At 38.2% G+C, this 20,696-nt stretch overlaps 1 protein-coding gene across 4 annotated transcripts in view; it reads left to right on the top strand.

Moving 5' to 3' along the window:
* Positions 1-20,696, top strand: part of CNKSR2 (connector enhancer of kinase suppressor of Ras 2) — a 366,125-nt gene that overhangs the window by 174,368 nt on the left and 171,061 nt on the right. For all 4 annotated transcript variants that reach the window (XM_077807188.1, XM_077807189.1, XM_077807190.1 and 1 more), the window contains exons 7-8: positions 4,555-4,614; positions 9,059-9,127. In XM_077807188.1, the coding sequence (XP_077663314.1) occupies positions 4,555-4,614; positions 9,059-9,127 (129 nt within the window). The remainder of the gene's footprint in view (positions 1-4,554; positions 4,615-9,058; positions 9,128-20,696) is intronic.

Consider the following 20,696-nt stretch of genomic DNA (forward strand, 5'->3'; position numbering starts at 1 on the left):
AAATAAATGGAATGAAGCTGAGTGTAGCAGTGTGAGAGCAGTATACCACTGGTGGCCTTGCTAGCTGAAAGTCCAGGTATGTTAATGTTCCTCTGAGTCATATAACTTGAAATAATGAGGAAGGTGGGACTTTGAGATGAGGATGGATGAAGCTATATGACATTTATGAGGCTCTTAATGGTCCTTGTTAGCTTCACTGAACTCTACAGTTGAACTGGAGAGGTGTGTTGCTTTAGTTTTGAAGGGTGTTGACTAGACCACTTTCAGAGCACATGTAATGTTTACTAAAGAAGCCTGTGACCTTTTCTTTGTGTTGGGGTGGGGGGAGCTTCATTATATGACCATCTCAGTAGAAGAATTCAAATTGAGTTAAATATGAGGTAAAATAAACTTAGCATCTTGCTGTTGCCATTCAGTCCAGTATCAGAGACAGCTAATTCACAAAATGCAATACATAACAAAGCACTGCCTAAAGTACATCTAACTTTATTTGTGCCTCCTTTTAAAAAAGAGAGTCTGGGAGAAGTTTTTATCTTTAACTGAATAATATTTAGCCCCAAGATAAAATTTGTTAATTGGTTTTAAATCAGACCATCTGCCAGTAACTGATCTGGGTACTCTCCGATGTTATTAAATATGCAGCATCCATTAAGAAGGCTAGTCCTTAAATTAAGTGCACACGAGTTCCTTGTTCTTATGGTGATTGCACTCAAAGGTTATTTCAGACATATTAACTGGATTACCACTTAATTTGTTTGGCATGACTTATTCTTATAAATTCTCCAGAACTTTAGAGTTGCCTTTGAATACTAGAGCATTATCCCTGCCAACTTTAGTGCTGTTGAACAGCACACATGAAGCACCATGTTCAGTGGGGGTGCTATTACAATATCGTTAGGGGAAAAACAACCCTGTAAACTTCTGTAGTTTCCTCATTTTTAAGAGACTACAAATCATACATATCCCCTCAAAGCCATGTATCCTCACTGCCTTTTAGGGTAAAAGGGGGTTCTTCTGTTCATTTAAAAAATGCTTTGGAAATATAGACCAATCTTGGCTCTCACACAGTTGTGATGTTATATAATCAAGGGAACAGCTTCCTCTCCCCCTCTGTCCCCACATGCCCTGAGTGGTATGCAAATCCAACACTGGATCTCAGCATTTCAAGGAAAATTTTCCACAACCCCACCTCTTTCCTATTCTTGAATTAAAAGTCACCATTTTCATTTCTGGAAAGGAATAGATTGCAAGGGGCCTGTAATCCTTTGCCAAAGCATAGTTGTAAACCCTTAGCATCTTCAGAGTAATGCTAAATTAAAGCTAAAATACAGAAGTAAACACTGAGACTCTATCCATTTACTTTCTGACTGAACATCTAATAATACTCATCATTGTTTACTTCCTTTCAGTACTTTGCAATTTATGTATGTGCCTATCTTGAACTGAGTTCACTTCATAGATCTAATTTATGTTGGAGATCTACATTAAGATTATTTTGTTCTTGATTATGCTTGATTTTTTTCTTTGACTAAGGTTATGTGCATAGTTTCAGTGACACATCAGCACTAGTTTTTACCTTATTTTCAAGATCAGTATGTTGTGTGTATAGTAAATATAACTTCATTAAAAGCAAATCTGACTGAAAACTTTTTTGTTTAGCTCTTCTGGTCGTTCAAGAGATGACATAGTAATGGAAATGTCTATATTTCACTGTTATAATTGAATGCAATAGCTCATTTTTCTTGCACGTTAAAGGTGAGGGTTTTTTTAAATCTCTCAGTGTTGGCTTAATTCTGCTCTCACTAAAGTCAGTTGGAGTTTTACTACCCTAACAATTCTGAAAACATTGATTTGTGCTGAACTCCTGCACAAATCAGATTGGATGGTCCAGTGGTTAGGATGCTAACTCAGGACTCGGAGATCTAGTTTCAGTTCCTTGCTCTGTCACAGGCTTGCTCTGTGACCCTTGGCCAAGTCACTTAGCCCTGGTCTACACTCAGAATTTAGATCAACATGCTTCCATCAAGCTAGCTACCATGGCCTGGGGAGGTGGATTAGCTACAGTAACAGAAAAACACCTTCCGCCGCTGTAGGAAACATCTAATCCATGGTGCTACAGTGGCATAACTACAGAGCTATAGCTGCGTTGCTATAGTGCCCATAATGTAGATATGGCCTTAGCCTCATTATGCCTTAGTTTCCCATCTGTAAAATGGGAATAATAGCACTTTCCTACCTTACACAGCTGATAGCTATTAAAGATATTTATCTAAATAAATAGAAAATCGCATGATGCTGGGTAACATATTAATGGGAAAATGACATTGTCCTATGAATCTGTGGATTACAATGATTTTCCCTTCTAGTCCCCAGTAGTGAGTGACTGTGGAGTGAGCAAGTTGTGTGTTGGCATAAGAGGGTGGGGGGGAGAGAGACAGGAATCCTCATGGAGCGTTCTGAGCAGCATGGAGTGGAACTCAGTCTCTACTTTGCCCGTGGTAGCATGGCATGTCCAGTAGGGGCGATGCCAATGATTTACTGCCTCGGGCTATGCGGAGCAGAATGATCTTTGCGGATATCTTTGCAGAGCCGAATGATGGAGTAATAGGGAAGTTAAAAATTTGGAGTCAGATAATCCCTTTCTTGGGGAGGAGGTGGAAGCAGGCAGGCTTTGTGGGAGGAAATCTTCAATGGTCTTCTTGGGGGATTCTCCCCCCACTTTGTTCCATTTTGGGAGTGGTTGCCCACCCCGCCTCATCATCAGAAAGGTTGCAGAGACTGGCCCCACGCATTATTAATCCCAGGAGATTTGCAGGCATCCAAAACCCTCCATCTGGAGGCTCCATGCATCCTCACTGTCTAGTCCAGAGGTCACCAAACTGTGGGGCACGTCCCCCTAGGATGACATGGAGGAAAGTTCCTGGGGGTGTGGCGGGGCCCAGTCAAGCCCGCACAGAGGGTGGGAAGGGAGTGCCACCCAGCTCCACTCCTGGCCCCGGCCGCAGCTCTGGCCCCGCCCCCAGACTCGGCCCCTGTCCGGGGCTCTGCTCCTAATCCGACTGCCAACCTTGCTCCCAGACCCGGTCCAAGCCGTAGTCCCAGCCGTGGTTGCCTTACCTGGAGTTGCATCCCCACTCCAGGCCCCGGCTCGTGGGAAGGGGGCAAGCATGGACACGGGTAAGAGGGGGCGCGACCCAAAAAAGCTTGAGAACCACTGGTCTAGTCTCTGGTGACCACTCCCTGGCAGCACAGTTCCAGTTGACGTCCTCTTCTAGGGATTCACTCTTGGCTGTGGTGCCCCAGGTAGAGGAGAGAGAACAGCATGTCACCTGAAAACTTATCTTTCCTGGGTTGATCTGAGGGGCTAGAATGGAAGCAGTGCTCTCCTGGCCTGCCCAGTGTCCGCCTCCTTTCTGCAGAGAGGTCTGTTGAAAGGGAAGGAAGGGAGTTGTAGAAGTGATTGAACAGCACCACATGGCATCTAGGGTGAACAATTTGGGCCTCTTTGCTGATGTCACCCAGAGAATGATAGAATTTTGCAAGGAGGGTGAGGGTGTAGAGCATGACTTGGAATGTGGCAGCTCCCCCAACTCTGGTTCTCACTACGGTTGCCAGGCATCTGGTTTGCTAAGAGTGTGTTATGTAGGTCTTAAACTTGGCAAAATCATGATTAGATGATAAGGTTAGTTTTCTTACTTGTACGACATACTATCATACTACAGATGGGTCTCTCTTTAAAAAAGAAAGCAGTTAGTTTTGTAGTGTATTCCCCCATTTGTGGCTCAGTGCTTGCTATTAAAATATACCAGGTAGTTCTGGTATGGTCCCAACATCTGCCCACAAACTAATCTTTATGTTCTTATGACTTCAAAATGAGATGTCACTCACAGGAGATTATACAGTTCTACATATATGGTAATCCTTCTTCTTTTTGGTGTGCATTGATCAGCATTAAAATAGTTAGCAAATTGTCATGATTAAGGTTTACAGTTAACATGGTGTTGAGGTGAATGAGGCAGTTAGCAATTCTTAGAGCTGTTGTTTCAGGTACACATCACAGGTTCGGTTTCCTCTTGGTTCACATTTGAAAGTTTATCTTTGCAATCTTAATGGCTAAAGAACTTATTTTTAATGAAACCTTAGATTCTGGTAGCTGAAGGCACCGGTCATCCTAATACAGCAGTTGGGTTTCTTTGTAAGCAGATAATGTTGCAGTGGTGTTTCTAGTATAAGGGATATTTGTGAGGTACCACTAAAGCCATGGATATTCACAAAGATAAAGCTTCAAATTGTAACTTCTGTATAGGTGCCACAATCATTCAGTCTTATTGTTCTATCTCAGTTAACTTCTCTCCTTTACGCCCCCATTCCAGAAAAAAAAAAACAACACCGCACCACACTTTTCTGTCCAGAGAGGTATTCCTTGTGGCATGTGTTAATTTATAGCTCAAATAATTGATAGATTTTCCTTTTAGAGAGATATGCAAATTGTTTTGGATGGTAATAGTTTATGAAATACTTTACAAATTCTTTCCCATGATGTCTTTTTCTTAGGGTATGTACATTAAATCAACATATGATGGTCTCCATGTAATTACTGGAACAACAGAAAATGTAAGTATTGCTAATACTGTACATTCAGGCCTGGAAGCTTTTTTGACCTTACATTTGGTTAATGCCTTCCCTTCGCTACAGACTATATTTTGCTTGCAAAACTCTGCTAGTTGGCTGTGAGGGATCAATGGCAAGTTGGAGGGCAAAAATGAGATTGCTTTTGTTTATTAATCCAGGACAGTCAGCTTTACTTCATTCTTGCAAGGTATTTAAAATGCTTCCCTTGATCAAATTAGGAGACAACTGACTTGCTGGGGTTTTCTTGGACTGTGTGTAAAAGATAAATGTTTTTAATATGTACTGACTTATATGCTGGAGTTTGCTGTGGCACAAGAAAAAATAGTTTTTATGTCTATCCAACCTCATTTAATTTTGTAATGGAAGTAAAAGCATGGAAATAAGTGCATCCTTTGAAATTGATATTAAAAAATGTTGTACATTTCTGCATAGACTTCTGAGTAACATTGTAGTAGGGAAGTGTAGTTGTAGCCATGTCAATTCCAGGATGGTAGAGAGACAAGGTGGGTGAGGTAATATCTTTTATTGGACCAACTTCTGTTGGTGAGAGAGGCAAGCTTAGGAGCCACACAGATCTCTAAGCAGAGCTCTATGTGGCTCAAAAGCTGGTCTCTCTCTCCAACAGAAGTTGGTCCAATAAAAGACATTACCTCACCCACCTTGCCTCTCTATAGTAGGGATCACTTAGATGTGAGCTTACTCATTGAAGGACACCAAAGGGAACTCTAAGCAAAACACAACTGCATACTTTTCAGCTGCCTTATAGTTTGCTTTCTCCTTCTCCTCCACCCCCTTTGTACAGCATTGGCTGCCCATTAGGGAGATGGCAAGCTGATGGGTTTTTTTTAGGGCTTTAATCCATAACAATAGATACAGAGCAGGCCTCTAACACAAGACTGTGCAGCTTTCAGGATTGTTTAGTCAATTTCTCTTGAAAACTTCCTGATGACCTCATGCTCAAACAAACTTACAAAGAAATACTTGTTCTACTCTGCTACTATATCATTTCCTGACAAACATGAAGCGTCTAAAATACTGAATACTTTTACAAATGATTTTTGCACTGGGACTCTGGAAATATCTCATGCCAGATAGAATGCCAGATAGAATAGGAATGTGTGTGGGGAAGGATCAGGTCCTCTACAGGTCCTGCAGCATGCAAGCTTTCCTTGGACCTTTGACCATTTCTTCTTTCTCTTGCTGCAGACAATATTGTGGGGCTGTATTCTACAATATGTCTGTGGTAGGACCTCTGTGAACAGCAGTCTTCCTGAAGGAGGAACAACATAAGCCATTAAGGAACTTGAAGACTCAGTCAGGGTTCTTACAAATCAAACCACAGCTCTCAACATCACCGGTGGAATTAAGTACAGTTCTGTGTTGGTGCAGGAGGGTTGTGATATTTCTGGGAGACATAAGCAAAAATGAGAGAAGAGTTTTGAAATTTGAGTTTCCCTTAAACTTAAAAAACTAAGATATACAACCAACGAAGTCTACAAATTACTGGGATGTTTTATTTCACAAAGGGGAAGATAATGAATTCCCTAAGAATCTTGAGATTTCATTCATTTCATTTCCTCCCTTATGCATCGATATAATTATATAGTAGCAGAGTCCTGTCAGGAGGAAGCAAACACAATGTTTTTTTTAATTTGGTCTTGATCAGTTTCATGCACTGAAGCCCTGGAGGTGTTAAGAAAGCTTCAGCCTACTGGTTGGATATGGACATACTACTACTAATGGCTAATAAAGTTTTAATGGAGAGTAAACTGTTAGCATCTTTCAAACATTTGGTTGTTAGGACCAAGCATAATATGGAAAAGACAGGCGTCATACTGGTGTACAAGAGGAAGCATCTACAGATTCTGAAAGGATTGGTGCCTGTCATTTCTGGGAAGATGTTACCTACCTTTTTTCCACTGATACTTTGCAATCTGGGATGCTAGTGGATTTCTAAATGGCAGTGGCAGTCAAAAAATCTCTTTGCTTCTACGTATGACCAAACGTTTGTGATCTTTTTTTTTTCTGATATGGAGCATTTCATAGCTATTGTAACCTCCAGGCAGGATTTATGCAATACTCTTTCCATGAAGCTACTCTAGAAAACCACTGAGAAGCTGTTTCCTATGCAAAATACAGCTACCTATATACTTAGTATTGCAAGTATAAGCATGCAGTGCGTATTACGTTTGTTATCCTTAACTCTGCAATCGCCTGCTAGGTGAGATTCAAGGCTTTGATGTCCGTCTATACAGCCATCTATGATTTGGATCTTGGCAACATTAGAAGTCATTTCTCTTCCAATATACCATTTTAGCCATTAAAATTAGTTGGGCATTTGTGCTATAAATCTTTAGATTTTAGCTCAGAGAGAATGGAGTCAGATTCTCCATGGAGGGTCTCTTGGCTCTGTACTGTGTTTTCTCTGGTGCTCCTGTAGAGCTAGAATGTGTTAACCTCATGATTCAAGGCTTATCTCTTTACTCAGACTTTAGCTTGAAAGTAATGATTATGTGGGATGCCTTGAAGCGGGGTGATGGGTCAGGCATGAGTGCATAGGGTGGGGAGGGAGTTTGTACATGGTGTAAAAAGACCGGTGAGTACATTTTTACAATTCATAATATAAATATGTAAGAAAATTGAGAGACTCGATTCATTAGTTGAAAGCAAACCTGAACTGATCATTGTTTGCAAAATTAAATGTTTAATTCTCTGATGAGTATCCTGGTAAGAGATTCAAAAGGAAATATTTTCAAACTGGAGTCATGTTGTGACATGTATCAGTCCACACACTAGTGCTTCAAGAGTCGGATCTTTGCTTTTTTATTCTAACAATCACCATATGAAGTTCTTAGAAAGTAGTTATTTATAAAGTCCCCCTCTGATTTCATTAAACTAAACTGTAAAAGGAAATAGTCATCAGTGCAGGTGTCTGTATTGATTCCTACTTGAAAAACCAGCCAATCACAAAATCAACAACCCTCTAATGAGAGGAATGCAATTATCTCTAGTACTGAAAGAGCTCAGTGAGTGGCCAGGACTTCAATTTTACATGTTATATGCAAAATGGCACTTTCACCTGCACAACACTATATGGGATAGTCTATGATTCCATGGGTGGTCCTCTTCCCTAACACCACTTCTTGCAACGCACATATTTTTCTTGGACATCTCCCATCCAAATGCTGACTCAGCTTATTATGGTGAAATCTGCATGATCACAGCAGAAGGGGACAATGTGACTGCAAGAGGCAAACATTTTGACAGACAAAATGGTTCAGTTATGTTGTTATGATTAAACTGAATTCTGGACTTTGGGAATATTACATCTAGATCATTTCTTTTTTAGTAAAGCCATTGATAAAGTTAATGTGTCTGATTCTAGTTGCTCAAAACAAAAATGTAGCAACTTTTTGGAGTTCCTGGGGCATAGATCCTGACACTTTCATACTGTGGCTCTTTGATCCTTCTATTGATAGCAAGTGAACTTCTGTATCTGTGCGGAGCCCAGTTGAAGTTGGTGGGGCTCTATCTACATGCTATCAGCTGCAGTCTGGGTGGGAAAAGTCGAAGAAGTATTGCTTTATAGAAAGCTTAGTGTAATTGTTTTGCACCAAGAGTAATTAGTCTATTGAAAATGTTAAAGAGACAAGGTGGGTGAGGTAGTATCTTTTATCTGACCAACTTCTGTTGGTGAAAGAGATATGCTTTTGGGCTCCACGGAGCTCTTCTAAGACAACACTGCATATATTAAAGATAGAAATATGAGAAATAGAAATGTTTTTTAAATGAGGCTGTTATTTAGAGAAGCAAAACTACCTCTACTAATTCATCTTTGAAGGTATGGATTTTTACAGGATCCATGTTCTAGTTGCATCTCTCACAACTAATAATAGTTTAGAAATATAAATTTACAGTTAATCTGTCTTACCCTAGATACTGATTGTATCTGCATGCAAAAAAATATTTATTTTTCTGAAGTTCACTTAAAGCATTTGTTTTAATTAGATTAGAACATGAAAGACATAATGTTGCAAAGTATATTTATGAAGCTGTTGTCCATTAGAGCTCTGGCACCCTGAGCATTAGCAGAAGGTGGACCTCTAAGATTTACAGATATTAGATGGCTTAAAACGATTGGTAACTTATTAGTATTAAAAAGGCATCCGTAGAAACTGGTTAACCTTTGATAACATAAACATTACTACCTTTTTAACATTTTACTGTCTTGCATACAGTTATACAGAATATTGTGTCAAACAACTGTGAATGGCTTAATTAAAAATCTTTTTTATTTATTTACTTCATTGGAGAATGTAATTATGAATCTAACCTGACTTACATAGCGTAGCAATCGTACTGCTGAAAGAGAGATGGTGACCAGTAAGAACTGTCTTCTTTATCACCTCTTTTATTTTAAATTCAGTCACCTGCAGATCGGTGCAAGAAAATCCATGCTGGAGATGAAGTGATTCAAGTTAACCACCAAACTGTGGTATGTATAAATATGTTCTGTGTCAATTGGAAATAGAGGTGCACTGGCATATCAGCATGTATATGAAGAAATGTGTAGAAATGTTTTATATTTTGCTAAATTAATAGTGGGTTTTACATGCAAGGTTTTTTTTATTCCCTGCCCTCTTCCCCCACCTTCCAAATGCACTTTGTAACAGAATCTCACAATTTCTGGGAGAGGAAAATATGTGGTGTTCGTGCTTATCCTTTATCATCTGAATAAGGAAGTATTACTTCACACAATGCACAGTTAACCTGTGGAACTCTTTGCTGGAGGATGTTGTAAAGGCCAAGACTATAAAGGGGTTCAAAAAAGAACTAGATAAATTCATGGAGTATAGGTCCATCAATGGCTATTAGCCAGGATGGGCAGGGATGGTGTCCCTAGTCTCTGTTTGCCAGAAGCTGGGAATGGGCGACAGGATGGATCACTTGTTGATTACCTGTTCTGTTCATTCCCTCTGGGGCATCTGGCATCGGTCACTGTCTGAAGACAGGATACTGGGCTAGATGGACCATTGGTTTGACCCAGTATGGCCATTCTTATGTTCTTGTGAATATTATGGGAGATGTTGAATTATCTTAGATAGCGGAGGTTCTGGATAACCTAGGGAATTTTCATTTTGACTAGGCATTATCAATGGACATAGCTTTGTTCTGGGCAATAGAAGTTTTGGATAGGAGAGATTCAGATAATTTGAATGGTACTATAGTTGCAGGCTAAAGATTGACATTACTTGCTGGGAACTGGAAAGCTTCTTTAATTTAAAACTTAATAGAATGCACCCAGCCTATGTTTGTGTGCCAGAAAAAAAGGTGCATATATAGTTACTATTCTGACTTAATCTAACCATTGTTGATACACATAATTTAAATTTTTCAAAATTGGAAAATTAGGAGTAAAAACACCATTAGGTATACTTAATAATTTCCTATTATTACTACCAAAATTGAAGTGATTTATATTAGTTTCTGCTGACCTTATTTAGGACTATTAAACTACTGCAATCTAAAGAAAAATCTCTTTTTCTAAGCGGTTTTATGATAAACATATTCTTGTGTCTTGTAACATAAAATAAATATTATTGTAATTTTAAAAGATACACTTTGTTTTCCCATGTATAGTTGGGAATATGTATAGGCTATCTGTCTTTCATTAAGAATAGTGAAAATAATACATTTTAATGAAAAAGTATTCTTGCAAACAATTTAACTGACCAAAAAAGTTTCTAAACTTTTGTTAGTACAGCAATAATTTGTTAAAAATACATTTCTTAATTCCTTGTAGGGTTCCATTTATGGCTTTGGGAACTGATGAAATTGTATAGTATGTCAGTTCCTCTGCACAGCTCATTATAGTATTTCATTATGCTATCCAGTTAAATTTGATATATAATATACTGTACATGTATGAAAGTTAACTGATGAGGTGCTACCTTTTGTGCTGGGGAATTTAAATTGATAAGCCTAACCAGAACAGGGCAAGGTGGAGTTTTTTCCTTGTTGTTTTTGATCTGTGGAATAACCGTTTCAATTTGTACTATTAAGTTCAACTATATAAAATGCTAAAGCAAGGTGCCATTATCCATACACATACATTGTGAGTCTCTTTTTTATTTTTCCCAATTACAGGAAGCCAAAGAACCCTTCAATCTTTAAAAGCTTTTCATATCAAAACTCTATTAAAATCAACCAAAAAGTATAAAAGTCCTAAGAAACACATCAACAAGCACTCAGTCTCTAGAATGGAATGAATGTTCTTCCTATTAATTTCAATGGAAGTTGTCACTAAATCGCTTAGTCAGCTCTAAAATTTTCAACCATCTGATTTTCGTGCCATATCTGCACTCCCTTTACTTTGTAATGAGGACAGATTTTTACATGTAAATAATATGACAGAAATCTTGAGATGATCTTTTGTTATCTAAGAATCATAGTTCCACTTTAAATTCAATTTCTGAAAGTTCATTTCCCCCCCTGAGCAATAAACCAGGCACCACAAATGTGACTTTTGAGGTGTATAATTCTTTTGCAATTTATGTAATAGGAAATTGTTGAAGGAAAAATAATTTACAATTTTATTTTGTATGCTATAACATACAGTATAGAGTACATGTATTGTAATAGAATAGTACATGTATTCAAAATCTAGTTTCTGGAATATAAAACACAGATTTTTATTGCCTCCACAATATGTTCTGAGGCAGTTGTCATCTTTGGTATTGTAGCCAAATGGCTTTTACATATTTTCAGCATTCCAAAATAAGTACTGCTTCTCCCCTTATGACAAATGAGCACTTTTGCTGGATACTGAAATGCAGCTTCTACATTGTCTTACAAGGAAGACTGGGCCCTCCATTTGACTTGGATTTGTAGACCCACAAGATTTGATCCATATGTATGTATTTTGGAGCGTTGAAAAATTGTAAAGCCCATTTGGCTACAATGCTAAAAGTGACAATTGCTTCAAACGATATTGTGGAGGCAAAAAAAAAAGTCTGAGTTTTATCTCCTACAAACTAGATTTCGATTAAATGCAAATTTTAAAAATATTTTTTTGTGGCCTTACTGCACCCAGGATCTTTTCTATTACATATTTTCTCTTTCTGTTTCTCAGAGAGAGAGAGAGAGGATCATGGGTGCAGTGATTATATAGATATGTTTTGTTTATATATTTGTGGTCTCACAGCACCCAGGATTTTTTCTTTATTTTGGTGATTAGAAACTTACAATATGATAAGCATCTATCATCCTGTCGGTGGTATTCAATACTCCTGTTCACTTCAAAATATATTCTATTTTGTGTCCCTGGCCATGATCAGACCCTGCTGTGCTAATTACTGAACAGGCTGATATGTGTCCTGAAGAGCTTGCAATCTAACTGTGGCAAGCCGTTTTTCTCTGAAAACAGATAAATAGATCAATTATACTTTCAGCTTTTTCCTCATTTGGAAGCTCAGGTTTCTGAGGATCCTACACACTGGATTTTCCAGCCTTTCTGTTTTTTTAAGCATCTGTTTATTCTCACTTATTATATTATTAGACAATTGAGACTGGTGGTTCTATTTTTCAGCATGCTTCTGTAGATCATCTCTTACCTATCCATTTATCAATCCTGAGTCCTTTTCAAACCCGTCTTTAAGGTTTAAATAATTATTACCAAGTCATTGGAGATTTACAATAGAACTATAGACAAATATTATTAACCTATAATTGTAATTAATTTGGTACCTTGCATGCGGGAAACCTAAACATAATTTTACTTAAAAGATTCCTTTTAACTTTAGCATAAAGTGAAAAATTGAGCAAAATGTTGAATACGTTTTGCTTATGTTTTTAAAAATCAATACTACATTTTCAATGCTAATTTTCCTGCGTCAATATGAGAATGTATATATATTAGGGAAAAGAAGATGTTAATTTATAACTCTGCATAATGAACAAGATTTTCAGCTAACTCCTGACCCAAAATCAGTATTTTAATCTTGATAAAGCTTCTTCTTTGCAAATGTCTGCTGATTTTAAAGTAAACAGCATAACAAACTGGCAAAGCAAGATAAATGACTTATTCATGCTTATTTTCATGATACATGTTCCAATTAATGTGTTCTTATGCTGAATGTCAAACCATTCTTTATTGGCATCCTCTGTGCAAGTGCTGGTATTTAATGCATATGGTTATGGAAATTGGCACTGGAATCAAAAGGTCTCAAGTGAGAGTCATGATTCTTTATGCTATATTGCTATGAAACCTACATAATATAACACAATCCATTTTTTTCTGGCATAACCATTGGAATTTAAATATTCTTATTAACGTTAAAAATTAAGTTTAAATTAGTTTAGAAAATGTTAATTTGCAATTCGGAAAAGCTTCCTTGTTTATTGTAGTTTACTGAAATTAAATAGCTACAGCAGAGTTCCATCAATACAATATTTTGCCTTACTATTGAAGGCTGGGATCTCTGAAGTATTCTAAGGTTTAGATGCCCGTCTCTCTCACTGAAATTCAGTGGATTTTGGGCTCGTCACTCCCTTAGGTTTCCTTGAAAATTCCAGTGTTAATTTCCATAAAATGCCTTTTTGCCTAAAATATTTCTTGTACAAAAGTTAAAAAAACCAAACATAGCAGAATGTGTATAATGTACCAGTGTTCAAACAACTTCATATTTATTATTCAAGCATGTTCCAAGACAACCCTTCTTACACCCTCTTGATCAGTCAAAAAGTCTTGGGAGAAAGGTTGTTGATATCTCTCAGGTGAACTATTATTGTTCACTGTTACCTCTAGAATTTTGGATATGTCTGTAGTAAAACTATATTGTAGGTTTGTAAGGGAGAAACCACAGGAGTATCTACTGAGAGTGGAGGATAGCTGAGTGGTTGATGATTGTTAATCAATCTCCTGTGAAGTGGAAGTATTTTCTATAATTTGGAAATGTCTTTCGCATATTATATGCAGTTCTGATAAAAGGTTGAATTGACGTGTAGCAGTAGATCTCTATATTTTATGTATTTTTATTAGCTAAAACTCATCAGAAAATATGTACTAGCATTTCTGACTGTGTCTACCAATGGATGTCAAAAACTAGGGCAAATTGAACTAATTAGTGGACATTAGAGAGGCAAGGTGGATGAGGTGATATCTTTTATTGGACCAACTTCTGTTGGTGAGAGAGACACTAACTTTCCAGCCACACACAGCTCTTCTTCAGGTCTGGGAAAGGAACTCCCAGCCTCACTGTAAAATGCAAGGTGGAACAGATTGTTTAGTGTAAGTACTTAACAGGTATTTTAAGTTTCAGAGTAGCAGCCTTGTTAGTCTGTATCTGCAAAAAGAAAAGGAGTACTTGTGGCACCTTAGAGACTAACAAATTTGTTAGTCTCTAAGGTGCCATAAGTACTCCTTTTCTTTTTTTAGGTATTTTAAGGGATCATTCAAGGTAGAATGCCCTGTTAACACCTCTGCAATCATAGGACAAAAAAAAGGAGGTTAGTGGGTAACAGGTTGTGGTAATAAACCATAAATCCAGTGTGTCTGTTCAGTCCATGATTTTTGGTGTCGAGTAAAGTAATGGATTTAAGCATCCAGGTTTGTCTTTTGAAAGTATTGTGCAGATTTTCTTTGAGGATGAGGACTGAAAGGTCAGATATAGATTGACGTTTTGTGAAAAGCATTCATCCACAGGTGATAGTGTTTTTGTCTTTCTTCGTTTTCCTGTGAGTTCATTTGAGAATGTAGAGATTGTCTGGTTTCACCTACATAATTGTTGTTGGGTCATTTAGTGCACTGGATGAGGTATTCCACGTTGTTGTGATAGGCATGTGCAGGGTCCATGAATCTTGAAAGATGTGTTGTGGGGGATATTGTTCATTCTAGCAGTGAAGATATGTCTGCACTGTTGTTGTGGCAGAATCTGTTGCTGCTTTGAGTTGATTTGTCCTGCTCTGTGGGGATCTTTCTTCTGATGTTGAGCATGGACAAGTCAGGGGTTGTTTGAAGGCCAGAAGTGGGGGTTTAGGAAAGATTTATTTCAGGATGGGATCCCCACTGAGTATGCGTTGTTGTTGTTTAATGATACCCCATATCGGTTCCTGTGTGGAATGGTAGGTGACAACTAGGGATTTGCAGTCAGAAGGGATTTTATTTCTGTATTGAAGCAGGTTCTCTTGGGCTATTTGGGATGGCCTCTTCCATGATGTGATCTACTTCTCTAGTGGAGTGTCCTTGTTTGAAGAAGGTAGTTGAAAGTGTATATCCTGGACTTTCTCCTCAGAGCATATTCTGTGGTATCAGAGTGCTTGGCTGTTGATAACAGATTTCTTGTTGTGTTTGGGGTGTTTACTGGGTCTAGGAAGGTAGGTGTGGTGATCTGCATATCAGTGTCTGTACGGTTCCATTGTTGAAGCTGGTTTGGTGTCCAGAAAGTTGATGCTGATGTGGACGTGTTCTCGAGAGAGTTTGATGGATGGATGGTGATTGCTGAAGTTGTGGTGGGAATCTATGAGGGAGTTTAAGTTGTCTGTCCAGAGAATGAAAATATCATTGATGTATCTGAGGTATATCACTGGTGGACAATCTTATGTGGTGGCTAATAATTCCTATGTACTTACTACACAGAGTTACAGTTTAAACTTTAATTTGGAGCTAGGTGGTATATAGATAATAATAATATCTATCTCTCTCAGAGCATGTTGGCCTCTCTAATATGGGAAAATCCTTTTGGATCACATTGACCAAGTCAACAGTGGCTGTGGAAGTTGCTTCATGTCTTCACACAGAAAACTGACACATTCTTAATAATAAATCCCTCATGGCTTAGAAGGTTTAATCAAAGCGTAAACTATCCTATACTTTCATGCAACATAAAACATTTGATTATTTTTGGTTTTGGAGATAGGCATATAGTGAGTTTCTAATACCTGCCCAGCTATCCCCTCATAAAATTAAAGAGTGTTAGTATTGAGCTAAGTTCAGTGTACATTAAAGTTTCTCTTCCACTACTTTTTAAAGAGCTGTTCTGAGGAGTAATCCCAGTTTTCCTGTAATTTTAACATAGCCTGTGTGGAAAAGAGCCTTTCTCAGAAGCTAGCAGTACGATTTGGGCATTAGGAACAAAGCCACTCACTTATCTGAAATTAAGAGATTTTAATAATTTTTTTTCATTTTGTTGCAGATGGAACAAATATGTTGCATAACTGCTTTAAAAATTCTTGTTGGGGTGAAAATACAGTGCTTACAGTATGAGCAGAGAAGTGTCAAATTGTGTTAAGAAAATAATAATAATCACCTCACAGACATTTGTATTGTGGTACATGCTGTTACATGTAATGCACTTTCATTTTCCCAGACCTTCTCAATACTTAAGAAGTTAATTTTTTTGAAGTTGAGTGAAGTTTAAGTTGTCTGGACATATACTATCAAAGATCCTACCCAGTAGAACCCAGCATCTGTTGTTGTTCCACACTGATGGATTATACTTGCATATTCTGTTCTAGTTCATCCATATCTCTGTGTTGTATGAGCTAAAAGGACAATATCAGTTGCTTAGTTTGAGTTTCCATTTATTTATTTGTTCTCCATTACTAGTTATAGAGTGGTCTTCTGATGTTTTTGTTTGTTCCTCCTATGGAAAACCTTAGTTTCTTTCACATTTTTTAAAAGCAGCTGTTGCAGTTCAACTAACAAAATCATCCAAAGCACAGGACTTTATCTACCCAGACATCTGTTGGGAAACTGACACAGCATAGCACAGATTATCCAACAAGTTCTTGGAAAGTATTGGAGACAATTTTTTATTTTAGAAGTTGGAGAAAGCTACTAGGGTGTAGAGGCTCTTCTAGATTTGATTTTGACAAATAAGGAGGAACTGGTTGAGAATTTGAAAGTGAAAGGTAGTGTGGGTGAAAGTGATCGTGAAATGCTAGAGTTCATGATTCTAAGGAATAGCAAGGGGGAAACAGCACAATAAAGAAGATGGATTTTAAGAAGGCAGGTTTTAGCAAACTCAGGGAGCTGGTAGATAAGATCCCATGGGAAGCAATTCTAAGGGGAAAAACAGTTCAAGAGAGTTGGCAGTTTTTCAAGGAGACATTATTAAGGGCACAAAAACAAACTATCCCACTGCATAGGAAAGATAGGAAGTATGGCAAGAGATCACCCTGGCTTAACCAGGGGATCTTCAGTCATCTCAAACCAAAAAAAGAGTCCTACAAAAATTGGAAACTAGGTCAGATTACAAAGGATGAATATAAAGAAACAGCGCAAGCATGAAGAGATAAAATTAGAAAGGCCAAGGCACAAAATGAGATTAAAGTAGCTAGAGACATAGAGGGTAACAAGAAAACATTCTACAAATGCAGTAGAAGCAAGAGAAAGACCAAGCACTGGGTAAGCCCATTAGTCAATGAGAAGCGGGAGGAAACAATAACAGAAAATGTGGAAATGGCAGAAGTGCTAAAGGACTTTTAGTTTAAAAGCAGATGGACATGTAACATGGTGAATGCCAGTGAAAATGAGAGAGGATTTGAGGCTACAATAGGCAAAGAACAAGTTAAAAATTACTTAAATAAGTTGCATGTCTTCAAGTCAACAGGGCCTGATGAAATACATCCTAGAATGCTCAAGAAGCTGACGGAGGAGATATCTGAGCCATTAGTGATTATCTTCGAAAAATCGTGGAAGATGGGAGAGATTCCAGAGGACTGGAAAAGGGCAAATATAGTGCCCATTTATAAAAAGGGGAATAAGGACAACCCAAGGAATTACAGACAAGTCAGGTTAACTTCAGTAACCAGAAACATAATGGAGCAAATAATTAAGCAATGGATTAGCATACACGGAGACGATAATAAGGTGATAAGTAACAGTCAGCATGGATTTGTCAAGAACAAATCATGTCAAACCAACCTAACAGATTTCGACAGAAGCAGTAGATGTAGTATATCTTGACATTAGTAAGGCTTTTGATACTATCTCGCATGACCTTCTCATAAACAAACTGGGGAAATACAGCCTAAATTGAGCTACTATAAGGTGGGTGCATAACAAGTTGGAAAACCATTCTCAGAGAGTAGTTATCAGTGCTTCACAGTCAGCCTGGACAGGCATATCAAGTGAGGTCCTGCAGAGATTGGTCCTGGGTCCAGTTCTTCAATATCTTCATCAGTGATTTAGATAATGATATAGAGAGTACACTTATAAAAAGTTTGTGAACTATACCAAGCTAGCAGGGATTACAAGTGCTTTGGAGGATAGGATTAAAATTCAAAATGATCTGGATGAAATTCAATGAGGACAAATTCAAAGTACTCTACTTCGGAAGGAACACATTCAAAATGGGAAATGACTGCCTAGAAAGGAGTACTGCTGAAAGGGAACTGGGGATCATAGTGGGTCACAAGCTAAATGAGAATCAACAGTGTGTTTTAAAAAAAAAAAAAGGCAAACATAATTCTGGGATGTATTATCATGAGTGTTGTAAGCAAGACACAAGAAGTAATTCTTTCACTCTACTCCACGCTGATTAGGCCTCCACTGGACTATTGTGTCCAGTTCTGGGCGCCGCCTTTCGGGAAGGATGTGGACAAACTGGAGAAAGTTCAGAGAAGAGCAACAAAAAGGATTAAAGGTCTAGAAAACATGACCTATGTGGAAAGATTGAAAAAATTGGGTTTATTTACTCTGGAGAAGAGAAGCCTGAGATGGGACATAACAGGCTTCAAGTACATAAAAGGTTGTGACAAGGAGGGGGGAGAACAAATGTTCTTAACCTCTGAGGGTAGGATAAGAAGCAATGGGCTTAAATTGCAGCAAGGGAGGTTTAGGTTGGACATTAGGAAAAACTTCATAACTGTAAAGGTAGTTAAGCACTGGAATAAATGGCCTAGGGAGGCTGTGGAATCTCCATCACTGGAGGTTTTTAAGAGCAGGTTAGACAAACACCTGTCAGCAGTTCTTAACCAGGGGTTTGGGGCCAGTGTTAGACTCGCTGGGGCCCTGGCTGGAAAGCTGCATGGGACTGAAGCCCAGGGCCCCTATCCCCACCACCCAGGGCTGAAGCCAAAGCCTGAGCAATTGTCCTCCTTGCTACCCCTTTACGCCAGTCCTGGGTTTTATGTGCAGAAAAACAGTTGTTGTGGCACAAGTGGGCCGGGGAGTTTTTGTAGCATGTTGGGGGGGCCTCAGAAAGAAAAAGGTTGAGAATCCCTGGTCTAGATCATGCTTAGTCCTCCTTGAGTGCAGGGGACTGGATAGAAGACCTCTCAAGGTCTAGGTTTCAAAGCCAGTTTTTCTCCTCAATGAAAGTGCTTTAGCTCAAAGCTTTATAAATCTGGCCTTGAGGGAAATAATTCAAAAAAGAAATTTGTTCCCAGGCAGGTTAGTGGAGTATTGGGAGTCTGCCTGAGAGTTCTGAACATCGAGTCTGTAGCACCTTGGACTACAGCATCCATCAGGCTTTGATAATGCAGGTGCAATTAAAAATCATTTGGCTAGAAATAGAAATGTAAAGAAGCATCTTATCTTACATTTAAACATAAAGTTTCTAGTCCTTTTCCATATAAAGAACACACAAAATAATGCAACAAAAATCATGAAGGTTCAAAAGGAACAAAGAATGGGGATTTACTTCTTCTGTTGATCATATGCACATGCTTTTATGAAAGATGAGTCAGGAGCATATCCCAAAGAAATCATCTTTCTAACCCTTCTGAAAATCCTCTGGTCAGTCCTGTGCATCATGGTTTGATATTGGTGGACAGGAATCAATTGTTTTTAGGGGTGGTAGGATGTTGCAGCCAAATGCTTTTTCAGGCCTCTTCAAAAATGCTAAATGTCAAGTCCACGTTAATTAATGGAAATGGTCTTGTAATTTACTTCAGAACTCTGTCCTGAGTCCCCTGTCATAGACCACTGCCCACCAGGATACTGTTGATCCAGGTCTAAACTTCAGCTTAGGTGATTGGATTCTGCCCTCCTAATTCCTCCTGAAGTTTCAGTAGGATACCTCATTCTTAGTTTCCTAAATGGTTACATAATATGGGTATAAGGTATTAAATAGTGGTGCCCCCCTCACACACACCCTCTAAAGTATTTTGAAATTAAATTATCTCTGCATACAGTTTGTATTTCAATTTAAGTTTGTACAAGGAATTTCAAATCTGTCAGGAACATTATATAAAAGACATTATATAAGACATTCTATAAAAATGATGTTTTTATTTTATATATATATACAGAGAGAGAGAGAGATGATAGATATATAAAACCCACACACACAATAGTGTTGTGCTTAAATCATGTGCACCAGAGATGTGTGTGTTACAAATCTCACTCATTTGTTTCCACATGTGAACAAACACCCTTTCATGTAACTAACAAGGAAGAGGCCTTGTTACTTAACAAATGCACCTGTATTAAGCTGCCCTTTGCTGGAAATACCCTTCAGGAAAAAAAATTTATTGAGTATAGTCATAATATACCATGTTCAACTATATATATATATATATAGTTTTCAACTGGTAATTTGAAGAGAGGTGGTGTGAAGGCCTTATAAGAGATCAAAGGGGTGGTGTCTCCTCAGCAGTAATTTTTGAAAATACCTATCATTTGGTGGAATCTGGTTTGTTCCAAAGAATACATGAAAGAAAAAAGAAGAGAACAATAGCTAGGTCGGCAGCCCGGGGATAAATCATCACTGACAGAATGGATTTCGCATTAACCATCAGAGGCATCGAAATTATCTCAAGCTTGCCTTCATTTTGGCAGAATTTTAAGAAGGGGCTTGTGGATCTTTGGCCAGCCCATCTGTGCAGTTGCTCTATATATCTTTCTACTTCATTTCTTTTCCATTTTATCCTTCAGTCATTACTTCCAACCATAACCCCTGCTAGCAATGTCAGGTGAACAGACACCATTGTGATGAGCATGAATGCCATTATATGTAAATATGGCATTTGTGTATATAAAATGAGAGCGAAACTAAGTAAAATCAGACTTGGTCAGGAACTGGATTGGAGATCTTAAGAGGAAAGAACAGAAGGAATTG

This window comes from Eretmochelys imbricata, chromosome 1 (assembly GCF_965152235.1).
Source record: "Eretmochelys imbricata isolate rEreImb1 chromosome 1, rEreImb1.hap1, whole genome shotgun sequence".
Lineage (NCBI taxonomy): Eukaryota > Metazoa > Chordata > Testudines > Cheloniidae > Eretmochelys > Eretmochelys imbricata.